This window comes from Mytilus edulis, chromosome 9, assembly GCF_963676685.1.
Source record: "Mytilus edulis chromosome 9, xbMytEdul2.2, whole genome shotgun sequence".
Lineage (NCBI taxonomy): Eukaryota > Metazoa > Mollusca > Bivalvia > Mytilida > Mytilidae > Mytilus > Mytilus edulis.
In genome coordinates this window covers 11467289-11489632 of record NC_092352.1, presented here as the reverse complement: position 1 = coordinate 11489632, position 22344 = coordinate 11467289, and the positions used below count along the sequence as shown (strand labels likewise).

The 22344-nt window shown below is 30.8% G+C and overlaps 1 protein-coding gene across 1 annotated transcript; it reads left to right on the top strand.

The window, feature by feature from the left end:
* Window positions 1-7: 7 nt before the first annotated feature.
* Window positions 8-17745, top strand: LOC139489511 (meiosis-specific with OB domain-containing protein-like). Its single transcript, XM_071275998.1, has 13 exons — window positions 8-363; window positions 2488-2545; window positions 4212-4343; window positions 5008-5083; window positions 6421-6613; window positions 7055-7155; window positions 8817-8869; window positions 10551-10646; window positions 10981-11073; window positions 11472-11628; window positions 13542-13755; window positions 14815-14901; window positions 17537-17745. The coding sequence occupies exons 1-13, from the start codon at window positions 202-204 to the stop codon at window positions 17645-17647; spliced, it is 1533 nt and encodes a 510-aa protein (XP_071132099.1). The 5' UTR covers window positions 8-201; the 3' UTR covers window positions 17648-17745.
* The last annotated feature ends 4599 nt before the right edge of the window (window positions 17746-22344 follow it).

The window sequence follows — 22344 nt, the reverse complement described above, 5'->3', positions numbered from 1 at the left end:
TGGCGACACCTTGATTGTTTACCTTTTGGCTACGGTTGTGTGTAAAATGATATTTTTGAAACGTTTCAATTGGTAATTTATTATGTTAAAACTCTTATTGATAATATTTCCAAATTTTGAATTCATTTGACTTTTTTACAAGTACTGCACGTGCACCTGTTCACTTGTATATTTCACAGCATAGCACTAGCAGACGACAAGATGGCATGGTCTGGACAGTTCTCAGATTTTGACAGTTTTACCCGTCAAAACGATAAACGAAATATTAATACATCAAATGCAAGAAGTATTAATGCAAATGACAACAAGGACAAAACAAACATGAAACTTGAGAATATAAATTTAGGATATTCAAGCATTGTTGTAAGATCACATTTTGTTTGTTTTCTAAGGGGACGACCATTTGATATACACCTTATCGCTATTTGTCAGCCATTGCTGGATATCACACAGGTTCCCGTAAAATTTTGATGTCATAAAACAAAATATCTGACGCCACAATGGAAAAGTGATTGTTGTATGCGTCAAAAGTTCAAGCGGTCGGGCGGAAGGGTTTTGATGCTGCTGAAGGCCCCAAGAAGCTATAGAACAAATGATGCTAAATCATGCTTTCTGGGTGTTAATCCCAGACCTTTTCTTAATCTGAAAATGGAAGTTCTGCTTTAATCATTTTTTGACAATATTTTGGTCTCAAAGCAAAATGTGTAGATTCAGTGTAAGAATTAAGTTTTTAGGGACAACATTAAAAGACCGAAATGTAGGATAAATCAAAAATGTAATTCTCATAGTTAAGTATGTGACTGCTGTTGGGTTATTTTAAACTCATGATTAAGTTAATAACAAAATTACTAAATTACAAAAGGAATGCAACACTAACAGAATACAGAATGAACAAAAGACAAATAAATAAGAAACATTGATCCTGAAAAAACAGGGGCCATGTCCAAGGAGAACAGAACAGAACTTGCTCTCAGTGAAAACAATTTGATATGAAGACATCAAACTACCACAGAACAAACCATTTATTTTTGTGATTATCAAGGCTGAGTTATTCATTTTTAAAATCCTCCTGCACTCCCTCCCCCCCCCAGAATATCAAATGGTCGTCCCCAAACTTTCTTCTTAATTTTCAATGTTGAAGCAAAGGTGTCACAGATAGAAACATAGGGACTCGGTTAAGCAAAGGTGTCAGAAACATAGGGAGGACTAGGTTAAAATATTTAAAATTTTGTTTATCAATGTTTTTCTATACTTTTTCATATTTCCTGTCTATTTGTGTTACAAATGTACATTATTAATGTTTTAACATTGTCATTGATATTTCTTTGTTTTCTATCAGTGTGCAGTTTACTATATTTGTATGCTGAAAAATCCTATTTTTCTATGAGGGGGGTCTCATTGAGAGGTTCCGATCCAGGATCCCGCTTACTGTTTTGTCAGATTCCTGTATCCCGCTTACACTATGTACGTAAGCAATTCTCATTTTTTTGTCATTTCCCAGGTCCCACAAGACCTCATTTCCCGTTTTAACGACACAAAAATTTGACTTTCACGTGTCACGCTTACTAAAAATTGTCAATCCCGCGTCACGCTTAGATCCCAATGAGACCCACTATGAGTGCAAAAAAATATGTTTGTATTGTTAATACTATGATGTTGTCAGCGTTGTCATCTGTATCTGCCTCTTAGTCTGAAGACACATTTGGTTTTCGGACAATAGCTTTAGTTAAAACTGAGACTACTGTAACATAGTAGTCTCAGGTTTAATATCACAAAAGGGGGGTTGGGTTTGATTTTGAGGGTTTTGGTATCAACAGTTTAGGAATAAGAGGCTAAAAACAAGCATTTTTGTAGTTTCCGGACAATAACTTGTGGGTAAGTGTTTGGATCTCTCTGAAATTGCTTATCACATTGGGAAGGCTGGGATTGAGTATGGGGATAATTGGCTTTAACATGCAGGAATTAGGGCCTAAAGCAAGCATTTATTTAGTTTCCAGACTATAACTTGTGTTTATGTAACAGTGGTTTATTGTGCAATACAGTTTTAATATCTTTGACCTCATTTATTTTGTGTCTGAAACATTTTATGTAAAAAAAAAATTATCACAATCAAAATTCAGACAGTATGAAGCTTGAATATTATGTCATGACATACCCAAACTGTTCAGAGTTAGACTGATCTAAGATTACTCAATTTACTGAAAAATAGAATAAAATAAATTATGTTTCCCTGACCAAAATATCAATATGTATTCCATGTACTCTGTCACATCCAGGGGATTTAGTGTAAATTTTGAATAGTCTGAGAGAAAAAAAGGCATGTGCAATGTAAAAAGATATGTATTGACGGTGTCTAAGGACCGAAATGATTCATCACAGTATAGGAATACATGTTTAGTTAAGTTTAATTTATTGAAAACAATATCAATGTAAATACAAAAATAAACAATAATTCAAGATATTATTACAGTGCTATCTTTTTTTCAGAATGTAGTTGGACTTATATTATCAAGAGAAGATGCAAGATCTGTTCAAAGTCGAAAAAGTATGATGTCAGATTTTAGTTGTTACATGTACTACATGTACATTTTTACATTACATAGTATTGTTTTATGCCATTTATCTAGTAGTTTTATCTTTCCTGAAAGAAATATATATCTGTTAACATGGTTAATTAAGTTTTTTAATGGAAAAAAACTTCATCATGATCTTTGTCAGAAAAAGGATTTTTATGCATTTATTGCTGCATTATGCGTGCACCTTAGTTTTTTGTTCTACCCAATAAATGCTGAAATACTTGCCATTGTTGTTATCTAGCTAGCTGACTATTATGTTATATACAACTAAATTGAACACTTTTTTCATATGACTTTTAATTCTTGATTTCAAAAAATATAACCAGAAAAACCTTAAATGATTGTTGAATCACCCAAAAGTTTTGAAGCTCATAGGAAGAAGTAGGAATCCTTATGTAGTTTATTATCGCCTGTGATATTGGCTAAGATGTCAAATATTTAATCGCTGAATATCTCTTAAGACAAGTAGTTTAGATTTCCCAAATGGCAAAAGTCGTAGTAATATTGTTTATTGTCGATACGTATTGAATAGTAGTCTATTAATAAGTTATTAGTTATTAATAAATGTAAGTTGGCCGGCGTCAATTTCAAATAAGAAGAGAAAAATTTACGTACCTTTGAAGTGAAATTTGGAGGGTTCTGATGATTGAAAGGTTATTATTGTTCATCATGATATTCCTTTTATTTGAGATGCGTGTTAACAAATTGTATACATGTATTTAGAATTGAATTTCATTCTTTTAAATTACTCCGTTTTCACATCTAAAATGACCTTTTCAAGTGAGTAATGCACCAACATACAATGTTTGAGGGGGGATAGGACCTTTATCAGGACTACGGGATCGGGTGTTTTTAAGCTCAGCATTTCGGGATTAACCCTTTCAGGATCCAGGAATTCTTTTTTCGAATTTCGGGATTTCGATTTATTTTAATTCAGGACCTCAGGATTTCGTGTTTTTAAGCTCGGGATTTCGGGATCAGGACCCCTCCTACCCCAACTCATGTTTACACTTGTTATTATTAAAAAATAAAAAATAAAATCGACATTGATGGGATGTTTTAAGAAATGGGGACAACTTGTTCCAGAGACAAGTCGGACCGTTTGAGAAGACAACACGGACCGTCTGTCAGATTTACGTAGGGTTACATAATACGTTAGACTAACATGTGTAGCGGAGCCATCAATCTTTCATTGGTGCATTGGGGTCTATTTGGGGATATTTTAAGGGGTCTAAAGAAGGGAGGGTTTACTGTAGAACCCAATGTGGTTTTTTTTGTTGTTTTTTTTATTAAATTTTCAAATGACTGTTATTTGAAAACAGTGAGTGATAGACACACGTGGTCTTCAGTAATGGGACAATATAACAAATCAAATGAAAAATAGGGGGAGTCCCTGAAGTCAACCCCCCTTCCCCATGTTTGAGAACTTGGACACAGTATTAGTATAAGCAATGTGCCTTATGTCTTTAATTCTGGAACAGCCCTTAGCTTCATCTACCTTCAGCCAAAAATAATTTGTAACTCACCTGAAACAGAATGAAAATGAATATTTTTTCTAAAGTATGCATAAATTTTTAAAGCCTTTAGATCTATTCTATATTTATCTTTGTTAGTTTTTGCTTTATTGTGTTTCAGATTCATCCACAGAACGTTTTGTCTTCAACTTTACTTTGAGAGATTCTCCACTGTTTTATGTAAATGTAACATTTTGGGGAAAGGAGCAGAATATAAAGGATCTAACAGATAGATTTCACATTGGAGATGTTGGTAAGTTTTACAATCATGTTCTACATCCAAACCTTTCTAAATTTACCATTGTAAGCTTTGTCTTAACATTAATTTATAATGCACCCACATTCAGTTTGTAATTTGCTGATCATGAATGAAAGAAGAATACATTTTTCTTTATATGTCTGTTCATCCCAATTTGTATATTGTGGATTCATTATTACTCGTTGGATACCAATTTTCGTGGATTTCATGGGTACAGGTAATTCTCTATAGGCTTGTATGCAGATCTCAGCAAAACAGGAAATTAGATATCCAGGAACATACAAATTTATCCACGAAAATTGGTACCCACGAAAATAAATGAGTCTACAGAACATTCAATTATTGCTGGAATTTATTTTATATATATGATATATAATTAGGCACACCTCTGACTAAATTGTATAGAATTAATATGCATGACCCAATTTTTAATATATCAGTTGTATTATATATACATTAGATTTCAGGGTACAGTAGAAAAACATTAAGTGATGCATCTAGGATATACATTGTATATTGATGTTTATTAAAAACCATATATTTAGAAGAGACATTTTAATTTCACAATAGCACTTATATAATGGCTAAATTGGTAATATTAATTGTATATTATAAAATAATTTAACAGTTGAATATATATTTGATTTTTTTTTTACAGTTTGTTTATCAAATGTTCAAGTGCAGGCCAAACCACAAGATGGTAGTGATGAGAAATATAAATCTGCTACACCAGTGTAAGAAATTGTCAATTTTGAACCTTTTTAAACAGTCTATACCATTAACCACTACTATGATGCTCCAAACTAGTAACATTTTATTCAGACTATTAGGTATTTGAAAAATGTCTGAATATAGCCTAATAGGAATAGTAATTGGAAAAGATTTTGGTGCAGACTGTTTAAACACTTGATGATTATCATTCATATTTAAGGATTAAGAACAATTTATTTCGTTTTACCAAAACGAAAATTATGGGATCAGATATCTACACTAGCAGGTGCTCAATCTCCTATTAAAGGGTATTTATAAAATATGCATGGGTTTTAAAAAGAAACTGATTCAGAGATGGCTTTGGTGATCTGATATTTTCTTCGATAGACGTTAATTTTCTATTTTTGATCAGAAAATAACTTAATTGTAGATAATTTTAAGATAAAATTGTCTGCAGCGGAAGGGATATTAAGTGTTATCCATGTCTGTCTGTATGTCCCAAAATAAGTTTCTCTTCATTAACTTTAGTTTGACTCAACCAAATGTTATGAAACTTATACACAATGCTTTTTACAACAAAACTGAGATTTAATTTGAATTTGGGTGGTGCCACTTTTACATTTCTCTACTTATGTCCCTTTATAATGTTATATGCAAGTGTGGGCATCATCTGTGTCCCATTCTCCATTTATTATTAAAAAAAAAACTCAGTTATTCCCAAGCACATTTTTCACAACTTTAAACAAATGAGACATTTTTCACCCTTGTATATAATAGGTCTTCTGTTGGGTAATCTGTTGTAACTTGTAGGAAAATTTTGATTTTCATTGCATGTCATGTCATTTTGTCAGTTTTCTTAGTTTTTCATTTATTTGTTTTACATTTAATTTCTGAAAATCCTCATCAATGCAATTACATATGATAATAACATAAATTTATGTACGGTACCAATGAAACCAAATATATCTACAGCTCATTTACAGAATCACATGCAGATTTTTTTTTCAATAAAAAGTTTTAAGAGGCAAGAAAGACTAAGTAAATTAGTTTTTTTGCCCAATTTTCATTCTCCAAGATAATTTTGACATTGCTGACAAAATAGGTCTTACTTGCTAGCAGAAAATTGACAGCCAACAATGACGTATGGTGCTTTGATAAGTTTGATTGAATAATAGTGAATAGTATGCCTATAAACCAGGTGACAAATGCATGCTCATTGTAGCCTCAAAAATTTCTCTCTAACTTATTCAACTATTGTAATATTTAACAAAGAAAGTTTGAATTTTAAAGCTGCCTTTTCTGTTAAAAAAGTAGGTATTTTAAATGTTTTACAATAATCATTATCCTTTTATTTTTTCAGACCATTCTGTCTGAGTGGAAGTGAGAATCATTCCAATATAGAGTGGTATAATGGACCAGAAAGTGACACTCTGCTTCAGTTGCAGCATGTACCTATTAAAGCCACTAATGATTTTTACACATTAGAAGACATTCAAGCTAATGGACAAGGATTACATGGAGAACATGTAAACTTACTTTGTGTAGTCAGAAAGGTACCACATTTTTCAGTAACAACAAACTTTGGTATATTTTTATTTATTCACAGGTTACACATCAAGCATTTCTTACTAACAAGGTTTATTTTAAAATTGTCTTTTTCTCTGATGGAAAGTAGATTTTAGAAAACCAAGAATATCTTCTTTTAATGTGTACCGGTATTTTATATATGTTTCTAAATAAAAATTTCATTAATGGAAAATATTTCATATTGGCTAAATAAAATAGAGCATTAAAGTAAAAAAAATAGTATGACAGTTTACTGTGCAAGTTTCATATATATATGGTTTAAATAAACTTTACCTGTATTCATACTTGAACTCTTTTGAATCTATTGATAACAACTTTCATTAAAAAATATGTGAAATGTCAGATAAAATATATTTATTTTCCCTTCCCTAGAATCCTACAGTAACCGTATTGTTTACGTTTTACAGGTTGGTCAAGTTAAGGAGATAACTACCAAAGCAGGAAGACACACACAGAGATGTGAACTGAGGATACTTGATGAGACCTGTCCTTCTTTTGCTTTGGTGCTGTAAGTTAACATTTAAGAAAGATGTAAGAGGTTATTATCCTTTTGAAAATTTCTTGAAAATTACATCCATGAAATATCTTATGTAAAGAAAAAACATTATTAATACTCTTCCCACTAGTAGTTTCTTACACAACTACTTAGACCTGTGTCAACTTTCTAGTTGAAAAATAGGCATTTATGCTTATTACAAATTTCTTAAATTGACAATTTCAAATACATACACATTCAAGTTTTAACAAATCTAAAGAAATGACAATAAAAGTCATAAAAATTCTTGTTTAAATTACAGAAATGATCTCCCCTGGAAATATACATAAAGTGGAAGAGAGAATTATACTTGAGAAATGACAATAAAAGTCATAAAAAATCTTGTTTAAATTACAGAAATTATCTCCCCTTGAAATATACATAATAATAATAATAATAATAATACTTTATTTCCGTAAGCAAATACAGCTTATTGGATTTACACAATATAAATATCCAATAGATAATATACAGCATAATATAACATTTATACACAAATTATACAAATCAATGAAAGAATTAAGCGGAGTATGACATATAGATATATTAAACTAAAAATAAACATTTGAATAATTAACCATTACGTGCTTTTTCTGCAGAAAATAAATATTTTCCTAGGTTGTTTAGCTCTTTGACATTTCTTACAGATAACAGTTGTACTAATATAAAAGTAGATGGTTTCTCATAGTAATAACTCTTTAAATATTTACATCTGATGTCATCATATTTATCACATTCTAAAATAAAATGATACTCATCTTCAATAGCATTTTTATTACACATACTACACAATCGTTCATTTCTGGCTATACTATAGTATCTACCTGTTTCTATACATAGTGCATGAGCATTAATTCTATATCTAGTAATATAAGAATGGAAGAGAGAAATATACTTTAGAAATTACAATAAAAGACATAACAATTCTTTTTAAATTACAGAAATTATTTCCCCTGGAAATATACATATAGTTGAATCGGCTGAGTTGAATAGAGAAATATACTTGAGAAATAACAATAAAAATCTTAAAAGTTATTGTTTCAATTACATAAATTATCTCCCCTGGAAATATACATAAAGTGGAAGAGAGAAATGCACTTGAGAAATTACAATAAGTCATAAAAATTCTTGTTTAAATACAGACATTATCTCCCTTGGAAATATACATGAAGTAAAAGAGAGAAATACACTTGAGAAATTACAATAAAAGTCATAAAAATTCTCGTTTAAATACAGAAATTATCTCACCTGGAAAATGAATATTAATGATTGATTGATTATTGGTTGCTTAATATCCAGTGGCATGTTGCATGTTCAGGATGAGAACAAACTAACATCAAATACAATATATGGGTACTGTAAGAGAGGCCATCAAGGATGAAAAAAATAATAGTGTGTTGTGCTGCTATAAGGATGAATTTACAATGCTGATAATTCTTCTTCTTTTTGGCAATTAGTAATTATGTCATTAATGAGGCAATATGTTGCCCATTTATACTGTGTTTGACAATATTTGATGTCTATGGTGGTGTGTAAATATTTCTGACAATTATGACGTCTGTCAACTGATAATAAATCACAACTCAGCTGCTATTTTGCGTCAAATAATATGTGTGCTTAATTTTATTTTGTAGATGGGACAAAGAATTGATAGATTTAGCTCTGACATGGGTGCCATATGAGACTGGTAACACTTTAAATGATATAATTACTGAACTTTAAGTTAATAATAAATTTTAAAAATCTTTATTTTTATGCCATAGCAGAGGGGGCATTCAGTTTTACCCTTGTCTGTACGTAAGTCCCAAAAATGGTTTCCTTTCTCTAACTTAAGTTTGCCTCAACCAAATGTTATGAAACTTATCCACAATGCTTATCACCTCTAAACACAGATCAAGTTTGAATTTTGGTGGTGTCACTTTCACTGTTCTAGAGTAATGCCCCTTCACAAATGGAAAAATTGCTGAATTTTGTTTCTGTTCTCTAACTTTAGTTTGCCTTCACCAAATGTTATGAAACTTATCCACAATGCTTATTACCACAAAACACAGATCAAGTTTGAATTTTGGTGGCGTCACTTTTACCTTTCTAGAGTTATGCTTCTTTACAAATGGAAAAATTGGTGATTTTTTTGTTTCCGTTATCTAACTTCATTTAGCCTTAACCAAATGTTATGAAATTTATGATCATACTAATTAACACAAAACACAGTTCAAGTTTGGATTTAGTGGCGTCACTTTTAACATTCTAGAGTTATGTCCCTTTACTAATGGAAAAATTTGTGATTTTTATTTGTTTCCGTTCTCTAAGTTAGGTTTGCCTCTGACAGCTAAATGTTATGAAACTTTTAAACAATGCTTATTACCACAAACTCAGATCAAGTACAAATTTGGGTAGTGTCACTTTATAGTTCTTGAGTTAAGTCCCTTTATAACGTTGTATGTAAGTGTGGGTATTTTCTGTGTCCCATGGACACATCCCTATTTATTTTTAATTGTTTTATATATCACATATTTTGTTTAAACATGTAATGCCAAAAAACATGCATACATGATTTATTTACAATATCAACAATCAGTCAATTCCCACTAATTTAAATGTTCCATCTAGACAAAATTTCTCTAGGCTTGAATGTACACTTTTTCAAAACCTCAAAATCAAGTATCCATAAAAAACAAATATATTTTTCGTCAATCCACAAAAATTGGTACTCACAAACATTAATGGATCCATGTGTATACAATATCTCGGTAAAGATATATAAAGAGTAATATACCTAATTTGATATTCACTGCACTTTAAACACACTATATTTGACTCAATAGTAGTACTGGGTAGTTTCAATTGCCATACAAGTAGTAATTAGTCCATCTAGCCAAAGGAATAGCCTTTTGATCAATTTAAAAAATATATAATTATACATGTATCAATAACTTCTTTACATTTGGATACATGTCTATTTCAAATCTTGGTGAAAATAGACAAAATATAATGAAAAAAGATAAAATTACTAATAAGTTTTCTCTTGGAATTAACATTTCCCACAATCTGCAGATTTTCATAAAATGTCATTCATTGTAAAAAATTAAAATTTAAAAATAAAATGTAAGTTGTATGACATCATAATAGATATCATCAATTAACAAAATGTCATTCTGTATTAAGACCCAAAATACCATCCTCCCTTATGCTGCTTCACATTTGAAGTTTTTGTTCTCAAGTCTTTTGAATCAATTTTACATAAAAACAATTTGTTGATCCTATATGAATTCTGTATTATTTTTTTGTATAATATGCCTTCTGGTTCAATTTTATTGATTTGATCCCAGACAGGACATTTATTGTGTAATTATTTTTATTTTCTTCAGTTATATTTGCTGCTGATGTAAAAGTAACTTACGATGACTTCAGATCAACAATGATAGCAACTGCTGACTCCAAGACAATTGTGACAGTCAATCCAGGTTTGGTATAAGAGTGATCAACCTTTTAATATTTACATAAGTTTCATTTGATTTTGGTATTCTAATTAGTTGATACCGGTAAGTTTATTAAGTTTTATGACCCAACTACAAACCCATATTTACTGGTTTTATCAAGCGGCCATATCTTAGCACTGGAGCAGTCATAATTGGTTAAAAAAAATATTTATTCAGGATTATTTATTGCACCATGACAAGTTATAGGTCAAGTCAGAATTTTGTTCCATTACAATGAATTCTTAACCAGTAGGTGACTATATATTGCCATGCAATACTCACAGAATGCTTGTTTAAACCAAAAATATTTTATTTTCAGATACATTAGAAGCTCAAAGTTTATATCAGTTTGCACATTCCCAAGAGTTTCAAGATGGTGATGAGAGTTCAGGCAGTAAAACAGACCCAAGCTGTATGTTGTTAAATAAAGAATTGTTTGTTAATATATGCAATAATTATTATTAAAAGCAACTTATAGATAAACTGGTTAAACTGGTGGCTAAATATGCTAAAAATATGCAAAAAAAAAACATTTACACTCTAAATTGTTTAAATAATATAAAGACAGTTTGAAGGAATTTTAAGTTCATCAGATATTTTTCCATTTCAACATAACTTAGTTTTGATATGCCAAATATTATGTCATCCTTTGTTATTCTATGCTCAATAGTTAAGTTTACATAAAAATAAGAAGACATACACAAATTTGTCACATTTAACTTTACAGTTATAACAGCTTCTTAGACAAATATTTATGTCATTTCTTTTGAAGTCAAATTGACTTATATAGTGATGTGAATTTCACTTCAGTGGACAGCATTACAGATGTGTACAATATCAGCCAAATAAAACAGATAATGAAAGATTTATCTAAGCAATGGAAACCCACACAGTATGGTATTGTCTATGTTTTCCTAACTCAGTTTAACATTGACACAGAAGGAGGTGGTGTATTAAGGTTTAGATGGTAAGTTCCATTGACTATTCTGTCATTTTTTTGGGGAAAGACGGCTTCAAGCCGTCAATTCCCTAATGGGGTTGGCCAGAGTATCATTCCCTCACGTCAATCATTTTGTTTTGATAGTTCGGAAACCCCCTCAAAATGTCATACTGAAATTGATGACAAGGAGAACAGATCGACTTTAATTTTTAAATACATTTTTTACACATTTCCCTTCTGTTTCTCGTGAAATTATCGTATATTGAGCTTTCCCTTACACTATATACGTTTCTTTTACAGTCCGGAAAAATCAGTATTACAAAATATTCTAAATATATCTAACCTAGTGACGTCATTGTTGGAATGCCAAACAGGGATATCCTTTATTCATTATAAAAATCATTCACAGTATTTGTATACTAATTTAAAATCCGTATTTGTTAAATGTAAACCTAATGATGTTTGCTGTAGTGTAGATCATTGATTCACACACCAACATGCAATGCTTTGATCTGAGGCTATAATCAGATAATTTGTAGGTCAACTTTCGCGGTAAACAATGTCAATGGGGATACATGAGATTGGGGAGAGAAACAACAGTTTTCATTGTTTCTGTAAAGTTCTGTTTTTAGAATCTTCCTCCAATTCAGGAGCACCTCCATTGATGAGTAATTATACACTAAAATCAAAGTAAATGTTTCTGAACACTTAAAATGTGACATTTAGTATATGATAAGTAGTCTTCTATATAAAAAAAATTTTGTGTACCAACATAATTATTGAAATGGTAAAAAAAAAATTAAAAAAATTAAATGTTGCTTTTTGTAGTTTATACCTATTGAGATTGGGGAGAGTAACTGCAGTTTTCATTCTTTCTGTAAAGTCATGTTTTTAGAACCTTTCTCCAATTAAGGAGCACCTCAATTGATGATTAATTACCCACTAAAATGAAAGTTAATGTATCTGAACACTAAAAATGTCACATTAAGTATATATGATAAGTAGTCATCAATTAAAAAATAATTTTGCGTACCAACATAATTATTGTAGTGGTCATTATTTTTTTATTTTTTTTTTTCATGAATTTTACAGATATATCAAAATGTGGGATCTGGAAACAAACTTCACACAGCTTATATCAATCATATTTGATTTTATAAGTACATGTATCCCTGTGATGAGAGTTGTAACTGGGAACTTTATCAATGGAAAATTAAAACTGAATAGATTTTTCAGTCCTCACTTTCTTGAGAATACTGTCACAAAAAATTGAGAATGGTCTTAGTCTGCCGTACAGTTGTACATAATTAAAATTCTAAAATATATTGTAGTAGTTGTTAAATTCAATTGAATTTTAGATAATTAACTCCCAACTTTATTCAAATGTTTTGATTTAGAAGGTGCAGATCTCATTGGTCCAAATTGTCTCTATGATGAATTCTTGACTAAGGAAATGAAATAACAATAAACAACAATTAGTTTCATTATTGTTAGCCTTTCTATATGTTCTAGCTGTTCTTTTGCTCATTCTCTGTATGTAGACTATCAAAAGATACCCCCCTAAAATTGAAACAATGGCCGTCTTTTCCCTCAGAGCTCTTCAGCTCTTTGATTATTTTTTTTTAAAGAAATGTATGCCCACTTTATACATGAATAAGATACTTAATTTAAGGCTTAAATTGTTAATTTATTAATCTTTGAATATTATTAATATAAAAAAAGAGTTTTGAGGTATTCATCAAAGAGACAGCAACCCAGTATAAAAAAAAAAATTTGTTGTTTCGACTATTCCTCCTAGAATATGTTTGGACAGTGATCTAAATATATTTAATTCTTAGTTGGATTTTAAATTTATGATACTATTTGTTTGTCAGAAATGATCAATGTGCCATATTGATTCTTTGAGTGAAATCTTTTTTTAAACATAATTTATTTTACAGTGAGAAATGTAGAGAAACAGTACATGAGGACAGAGGATATTTGTGTTCCAATGTAGAATGTACGCAGGGTGCTTTAGCTATGTTTGATACTTCAGTCATTGATAAACAACCAGTAGTAGAGTATTCAGTTCCTGTATCTATATCTGACCATACAGGCACAATTGAACATTGTTTTATTGATGGTACAGTGATGGAAAATCTCTTAGGAATAAAGGTATGATCTCATTGCAAAACCAAGGGTCAAAATTTGGGTCGGCCCAATATTTTAACTATAACTAGACAAAATTGTTTAATGATGAATTTTGACAGCTGAAACTGAAAAGGATTATTGCCTTAATTTCATTTTAATTTGCCTTTGTATCTTAATGATGTAACATTAAGTGGATTAAAAATCATATATAAGAAGAAATTTTAAGGTCCAAGTGAATTAACCACACATAGAATAATAACTATTGTATTTGTTCAATTGGACAAGTGAATTGAAAAAAATTTGAATACATTGACCAAGAGGAGATGACTCTTTAGAAAACTTTCATTTGGTTCCCAATTACTATAGATTATCAATGGTCATCTCGTTCGGTCATCTCATGCTTGAGCCTGTACGGCTACAGTGAGAAAAGCAATCGAGTTGAGATGACCTATGATAATCTGTTTATCAGTATTTTACCAATAAAGATGTTGTAAAATTAATTCACTACACAAATGCTAGCACCCTTAGTTTCTAGCGATAATTTTTCATAATACTCGACTCTGCTGAGAAAGGAAATTATCAGTCAGTCAGATCAAAGGAAAACTTTGTAAAATGAGCGATAACACTATTTATATATCTACATGTATACAGCATTTTCATTTCTTTATGTGTTTAATTATTATTTTTACCTCCACTTTGGGGTTATACTTCAATGATTGAACATTTTTCTGATGATCCTTCTATATTATACAGCGTCTTGATTAAGGAATGATTGATGTTGTGTGTGGAACTTTTTTTTAGATCTTGACCTTTTCTGTGATTTTAAAATCTACAGGGCAGTCACTTCTTGTTTGTCAATACTTTGAATTTTTATTATACCCACAGACACAGAGCATTTAATTATTAATTGATTGAAAGCATTTTACAAAGAAGAGCTATTTGCTCATATTTTGATACAATATTGATCTTACAAAAAAAGTCATTAGTCACAATATTAATATATATTGTATATCAACAAAACAAAACCAAGAAAATGAATATGAATGTGTACAAAATAAAGTAATGTATATATATATTTTTCAGGCTGAAGTTTTCAGAGATTTGAATATTGATAAAAGAACACAAATGAAGTGGAACTTTCTTCTAGAAAGATGTAAACTGTATTTCAAGGTAACACTATCTTTTACGATGTAGGTATGGCAGTATAATGCTCACTGCCAGTATGAGTAGTCAATGGTGAAATATTTTTTTATTTCTAGAACTTTAAAGATTGGTGCTCTCTACAAGTATGCAGAATAAAAGTGAGAGCAAAGACAGGTCATTTTTTAGTGGGATTGATGTGTCTAAGTAGAATAATGTTCCTGTAGACTCTTAACCTTGGTAGGAAGCATATTAAAATCTTACTCAGTCATGCCATGGTATCTTTATATCACATATATCTAGAATATGGATGTAGTATTTGGCACAGGAGAATTAGCAGTCCAGATGTTAATCAATTATTTAATTTTAAAAGGAAAACATTTATAAATAAATGACAAGAATGGCAGTGCCTTATATTTAGAATGCATGTATATATATCTTAGATATGTCAACTTGACAAAATTGTGATTTAGTTTATAAAAGTACTTAATTTTCTTCTAGATGTCCAACAATTAAGAATTGAATGCTTCTTTTTGTAACTTCATTGGGATGTAAAAGCACTGACCGAAGTATATTTTGTATGAAGCGCGGAAGTGCTTCATTATAAAAATGTGTGCACGGTCAACGCTTTTACAACCCTATAAAGTTACAAAAAGAAGCATTCAATACTTATAATTACATTTTTTAGCTAGGATCATGAAAACACGATTTTTATCAACTTTTTATTTAATTCACCTGTGCACTTTATTGTCGGACCTCGTGTTATCATGAATGATAAGTTTTATTGTGTAATGCAATTGCTTAAGGAATAACATTTGATGTGCAGTTAGCCAATCAGAATAACGTATTATAATGAAACATGCATCTAATGTAATTATTATACACACAGTTCTTGTAATATTTGCATGAGTTACAAACAAGATAAAAATCTGAATTTAGTCATGTGCAATGATTTTTCATTTTCAACATGTGGTGGGTTTTTTTGGTGAAAAAAAAGTCAACTTAAAGATTATGTCAACAAACAAATTGGAATTCTATAATTTGGAGGTTTTTCCATCTTTTGAAGAATATGCAGTTTTACCAGAGAGTACTTACATTGTAAATGTTAATTTTTTATAACAACTATTTTTGTTACATGGAACAAACTTGAAATACACTGACTGTTTTTTATTTTATTTTGAATCCTGAAGAAGAAATCAAAATAGATCAATGCAAACAAGAAAAAGTTTGTAAACATTTTATAATAAAAGATAACTAGAACACACCCGCGAAATCGCGGGCATTCAGAGCGTAGTTTAAAGTATGTAAAGTGTTGTTTGAAGAATTTTGTGAAATATTGAATGACTGGAGAATTTCAGCAAAAGTATCATAAATCATAGGTTATTGGGGACAGGAAAATGTTTTTTTTAATCCCTCCTCCTTTATTTCCAAAATTCCCAATATGTGGTTTTCTATCAATTTCAATATGAATATACATTTAGTATGTTATGAACATTTAAGTAAGGGGCCTGTAATTCAGTGGTTGTCGTTTGTTTATGTGTAACATATTTGTTTTTCGTTCATTTTTTGTACATAAATAAGGCCGCTAGTTTTCTCGTTTGAATTGTTTTACATTGTCATTTCGCCTTTTAAAGCTGAGTATGCGGTATGGTCTTTGCTCGTTGTTGAAGGCCGTACGATGACCTATAGTTGTTAATTTCTGTGTCATTTTGGTCTCTTGTGGAGAGTTGTCAACATGGCAATCATACCACATCTTCTTTTTTTTGTAATCAATGAATTTTGTAAAAGATTTAATGACTGGAGAATTTCAGAAAAGGTATCAAAAGTGTTATGAACATTTAAGTAAGGAGCCTGTAATTCAGTGGTTGTCGTTTGTTTATGTGTTACATATTTGTTTTTCGTTCATTTTTTGTACATAAATAAGGCCGCTAGTTTTCTCGTTTGAATTGTTTTACATTGTCATTTCGGTGCCTTTTAAAGCTGAGTATGCGGTATGGTCTTTGCTCGTTGTTGAAGGCCGTACGATGACCTATAGTTGTTAATTTCTGTGTCATTTTGGTCTCTTGTGGAGAGTTGTCAACATGGCAATCATACCACATCTTCTTTTTTTTGTAATCAATGAATTTTGTAAAAGATTTCATGACTGGAGAATTTCAGAAAAGGTATCAACAGTGCACATGAATAATTTTAGCGCTTATCTGTATCTATATATAAATAAAGTGTATTTACTTTCAATTCTAAGTTTTCTAATCGATCCATGGTGGTCATTGATATAGTATACAGACCCTCTCTATTTAATAAACTCTGTGACCACCGTGGATAGTTAACTTGAAAATGATAGCAGATAGAATTCTGAAAATACACTTTATTCGTAGTATATGTATGTTCAAAGTATACAGAAAAACGCAAACCGGAAGTATAATCTGACTTAAAAATTTTGTCCAATGACGGGACAATATCCGGATGCCCTTTTTCTCGTTTTTCTCCCAAAATAACTCAATCTGAATAATCATATGAATGGATGACAAATGCGACTATGCACTGTACCTATAGGACACAGAGGCGTGTTGATTAATTTATTGTGGAAAGAAGAAAAGCGACACCCAAAATGAGGTCTTCTCGTTTAATAGTATAGATTACTGTAATCCTTTTTTTTTAATTGCAGATTTTCAAGTCAAGTAGTGGAGGGACTGAGAATAAAAGTGTATTCAGGATAATGTCATTAGAACCAGCCAAAGTACAGGACTGTGTTCAAAACTTTATCAGAGAAACGTGAATATACACTGAACTCAAGTTTGTTATTAATATATCTGTGATACTTGTAAAATAGTAAAATTTGTGACATCTATAATCAAGATAAATATTGAAATCCAATGTATTATGTTTGTTTCATTTAATTGTGGCAATAAAACTGTTTTTTAGATGAATTCCAGAGGGATATACATATTTCAGTTATGATGGATTGTATATTATGCTGTTCATACGGTAACACTTCATCTACTGTCAAATGATATAACCTTTCATATACCAGTACGAGACATGGACCTAACCACGAAAACTTAACCTTGTTCACCGATTCCTGAAATGAGGTTGAGGACAAGTGAGAACTGTCTAATGGGCATGAGGACATTGCAAGGTACGCACGTACCAAATATAGTTATCCTTTTTCTCTTAATAAGAGAGAAATTAAAAATACTAAAAATCTGAACTTTTTTAAATAGTCACTGAACCATGGAAATGAGGTCAAGGACAATGGACAGACGGAAACTTCATAACATAAGGCATCTATATACAAAGTATGAAGGATCATTGTCTTCTACCTTCTGAAATATAAAAGCTTTAAGAGGTTAGTTAACACCGCCAGTACACTATTCCTATGTTGAGCTTTCTAAGTCGCAGGCTCCAGAAGATTGTGGTAAAATTCAGGCGAGCCCACTGATGGATATTTAAATTACTCGGGAGAAAAAACAAACTTGCAAGTCTTGGCTGAAGCATGAATTAAAGGTAAAGTACAAAGGAACTTAATAAACAGGATAGTTTATGAATCTAAAAAATCTTCCAATTAACACAACTACCATATAAACTTTCACTCTTCACAGAACAATAAAAAATCACTCTTCACAGAACAATAAAAAATCATCATTAAAGCATAGATGGGTATTACTTCTATGATTAAAGTAAAGGACAATATCAAAATAAATTTTTGGGGTACAAAGTGAGATTTATTTTTCAGAATTAGGTCACTGAAAATCCTATAGTGACGCAGCTGCTCAGTGCTGGAGGTAAAAAATCTCCTTTTTCACACAACTAGTTTAGAACAAAAGTGTGCACGTTGAAATGTCTTAAATTGAGTCCTTAATATAAACCTTTACTACAAGTATCACATAAACTTAACACAATGCAAGTAAATGAGGTCAAGGTCAGACAAACGGTGTGTTCTCATTTCGCCTTAACTGGAAATTCCAGGTAAAAAAGGTAAAAATATACTAAGGCCAGATGGGAATTGAATTAAGGTGAAATGTGAATTTAGATAAAAATATTAAATAAACAAATTAAACCTCTGTGTTTTTATTGCAATTTAAACAACATGCAATTAGGGAATTGTTTCTCTTGAATTATTATTTTTAATTAAAGTGACCATTTTTATGATTTCAAAAGTTGTGAAATCAGGAAAAATCTAAAATAAAACATTTTTAAGTAGGAAAGTTGCTTCTCTTGAAATATTGTTTGTTTCATATTTGATAAAAGTTGAAACTTTTTTTTATTCTATGCAGTTAGAAAAATCTAAATAATCTAATTATCCACAGAATTATCCTTTTCACACAAAAAAGTTTAATAGAACAAAAAAACATGTTTTCCAACAGACTTTTATAACAGAAACTTTAATAATAAAAAAAAATTAAATTAAAAAAAAAACTGCTTATTGTATATTAAATTTGTAAGGATTCCGTTGAACCTGGTGTCTCGCCTACTTTTGATGTTAATCGCAGCCTCAACAAAAATGAGAAAAAAAATAATAAAGATATTCCTCTCTATACTATTTTTTGATTGTCCAAGTTTTGTAAAAAAACAGGATAGTTTATGAATCTAATAAATGTTTTAAAAACTTTAACTGCAGACTATATGTAATGTTAGAAGAAAAGCTAAGTCCATTCATAAGTAAAATACGGAAATAAAGAACAAAATTTTAACTTAATTTCTTTCTAGATACTAGCTTTTGATAATAAACAAGCTTCTGTCCAAGTTTGGTACAAATCCAGGATAGTATAAAAAAGTTATCAAAATTTTAAAAAACTTTAACCTCTGAGTGAGTAATGTTTCCTGGCAGAAACAATAAGTCCATTTATATGTAAAATACTGAAAAAAATGAATATTTCATCTTACAAAATTTACTTCTGTGTACTATCTTATGATCATAAACAAGCTTCTGTCCAAGTTTGGTACAAATCCAGGATAGTTGAAGAAAGTTATTTTAAAAACTTTAACCACAGAGGGAATATAATGTTTCCTGGCAGAAAAACTAAGTCCAATTATATGTAAAATACTATCATTATATTAATATTTATTTATGTTTATGTAAATAATTTTTGTGCTTTTTGTATTAATGCTTTTCTCTCATGTGATTCTTAATTACATGTACATTATTAGTTTTCTAATTTAAAAATACATTTTAAAAAGGTGAGCCACTCTTAAAAGAATTATTGAAAAAGTGAGACATTGGAAAGACACAAAAAAAAACATCTTTTAAAAAGTATTTCAAGACTGATTTTGACATTAAAATAACACATATCAAACATAATTGCAATACAAACAAAGAATAACTTAATTCCATTGTTTACACAAGTTCCCATTTCGCCTTAGCTAATTCTTTTAACCTGAAAATTTGTACTAAGGCAAACTGGGATTAATTTTATATAATAATTTTGACAGCTAAGGCGAAATGAGAATAAGCCAGACAAACCAAATAAGAAATACATTCTGCTGTTGTTTTTTTCTATGGTCGGGTTGTTCTCTTTGGCACATTCCCCATTTCCATTCTCAATTTTTATGTACAACTTATAATCATTTAATACACCAGATTTTTTATTATTTTGTGTTTTTAACAACTTTATAGTGCCGTTTTTGGGCTATTATGTAACAGCTAGTTTTCCTTGGTGGAGGAAGCCAAAATCCAGACCTTTGTTAGGAAAACTGACAATCCTAGTCAATTAATATGTCAAGTGCACCTGCAAGACCAGGTTTCATACTCGCCCGGGTGTTGTGTGGCTTGTAATTACAGTAATAACTTCTTTGACACTCGGGCGAGGCCCCTATAATACACCAAATATAACTGTCCTATTGTTTATAGTTCTCAACAGACATAACCAAGAAAACTAAACATTGACCAATAAACCATGAAAATGATGTCAAGGTCAGATGAACCTTGCAATACAAATAAGAACACATTACAATCTATCAATGCATTAAATAGTTACCTACAACTTATAGTATCCATGAAAACTAACATTGACCAATAAAGCATGAAAATTAGGTCAGTCAGATACCTGCTAGACAGGCATACACACCTTGCAATCCTTTCATACAACTAACATTGACCAATAAAGCATGAAAATGAGGTCAGTCAGATACCTGCTAGACAGGCATACACACCTTGCAATCCTTTCATACAACTAACATTGACCAATAAAGCATGAAGATGAGGTCAGTCAGATACCTGCTAGACAGGCATGCACACCTTGCAATCCTTTCATACAACCAACATTGACCAATAAAGCATGAAGATGAGGTCAGTCAGATACCTGCTAGACAGGCATACACACCTTACAATCCTTCCATACAACTAACATTGACCAATAAAGCATGAAGATGAGGTCAGTCAGATACCTGCTAGACAGGCATACACACCTTACAATCCTTCCATACAACTAACATTGACCAATAAAGCATGAAGATGAGGTCGGTCAGATACCTGCTAGACAGGCATACACATCTTACAATCCTTCCATACATTGACACATTAATTGTTTACTGCATCCAATTTAGGGACTTGACCACAAAACAACTTTGTTCACAGATGCATGAAATGCCGCCAGATCACTATAGCAAAGTAGAGATGGCAAAAGTCGCAGGCTTGACAAAAATTAACTCTTTTGATATATTTAATTACACTTTAGTTTTAATACCTTTGTTCTAGTCCAATCTGCACAAATGGTTAAGTTCAAGTCTCTTCTGAAACATCCATCGTCGGTTTCTCAATTTGATGCATTTTGGATATGTATCAGACCACATCAAGGATCCTTGCAAAGAGGAAGAGGTCAAGCAAGTTAAATTGCTTTTTTGAAATAAGTTGATTTCTTAGAACAGCCCTAGTAATCTAAATCAATGTCCAATATTGAAGATTTTTTTATTTTGTTCACATTGAATATTTGAATATTCAAAGTTTGGTTTCATCGCAAGAATTTTAGATCACCATGTGGCAACCTATTCTGCACCAATTAGCTTCCATTTTACAGTAAAAGTTGTGGTGACGTGACATTACAATTGAATTGACTAGCATCTCTACTTCATTGTTAGTCTAACCATCAGTCTGGTTCAAATCCCAAAACCTCTTTGCATTGATTTGGGTCCATTTCTATTTTGGTAACTTCCAGATATATATTCTACCACAAAAAACCTTTTCAAACTCGTCGGGGTTATTTTCTGCATTTATAAAATTGACCATCAGCCAAGACTTCAAAATCGAGGCCTACATTTCAGTATGAATAAATTGTTTGCTGAAGACCTGTGGCAAATATTTCGAGTATATTCAGTTAGAGGGTAGATCATACAACAATGAAGGGCAAGAAAATAAAGGTTTGGCATGTTTATAGGGAAGGGACAAAGAACGTGTCTGAACCTGCTGGTTGTATAGGTTCTATAATGTGAAGAAAGTCACATTCCATCTAAAAAATATCTGTTTCACATCACCATTAC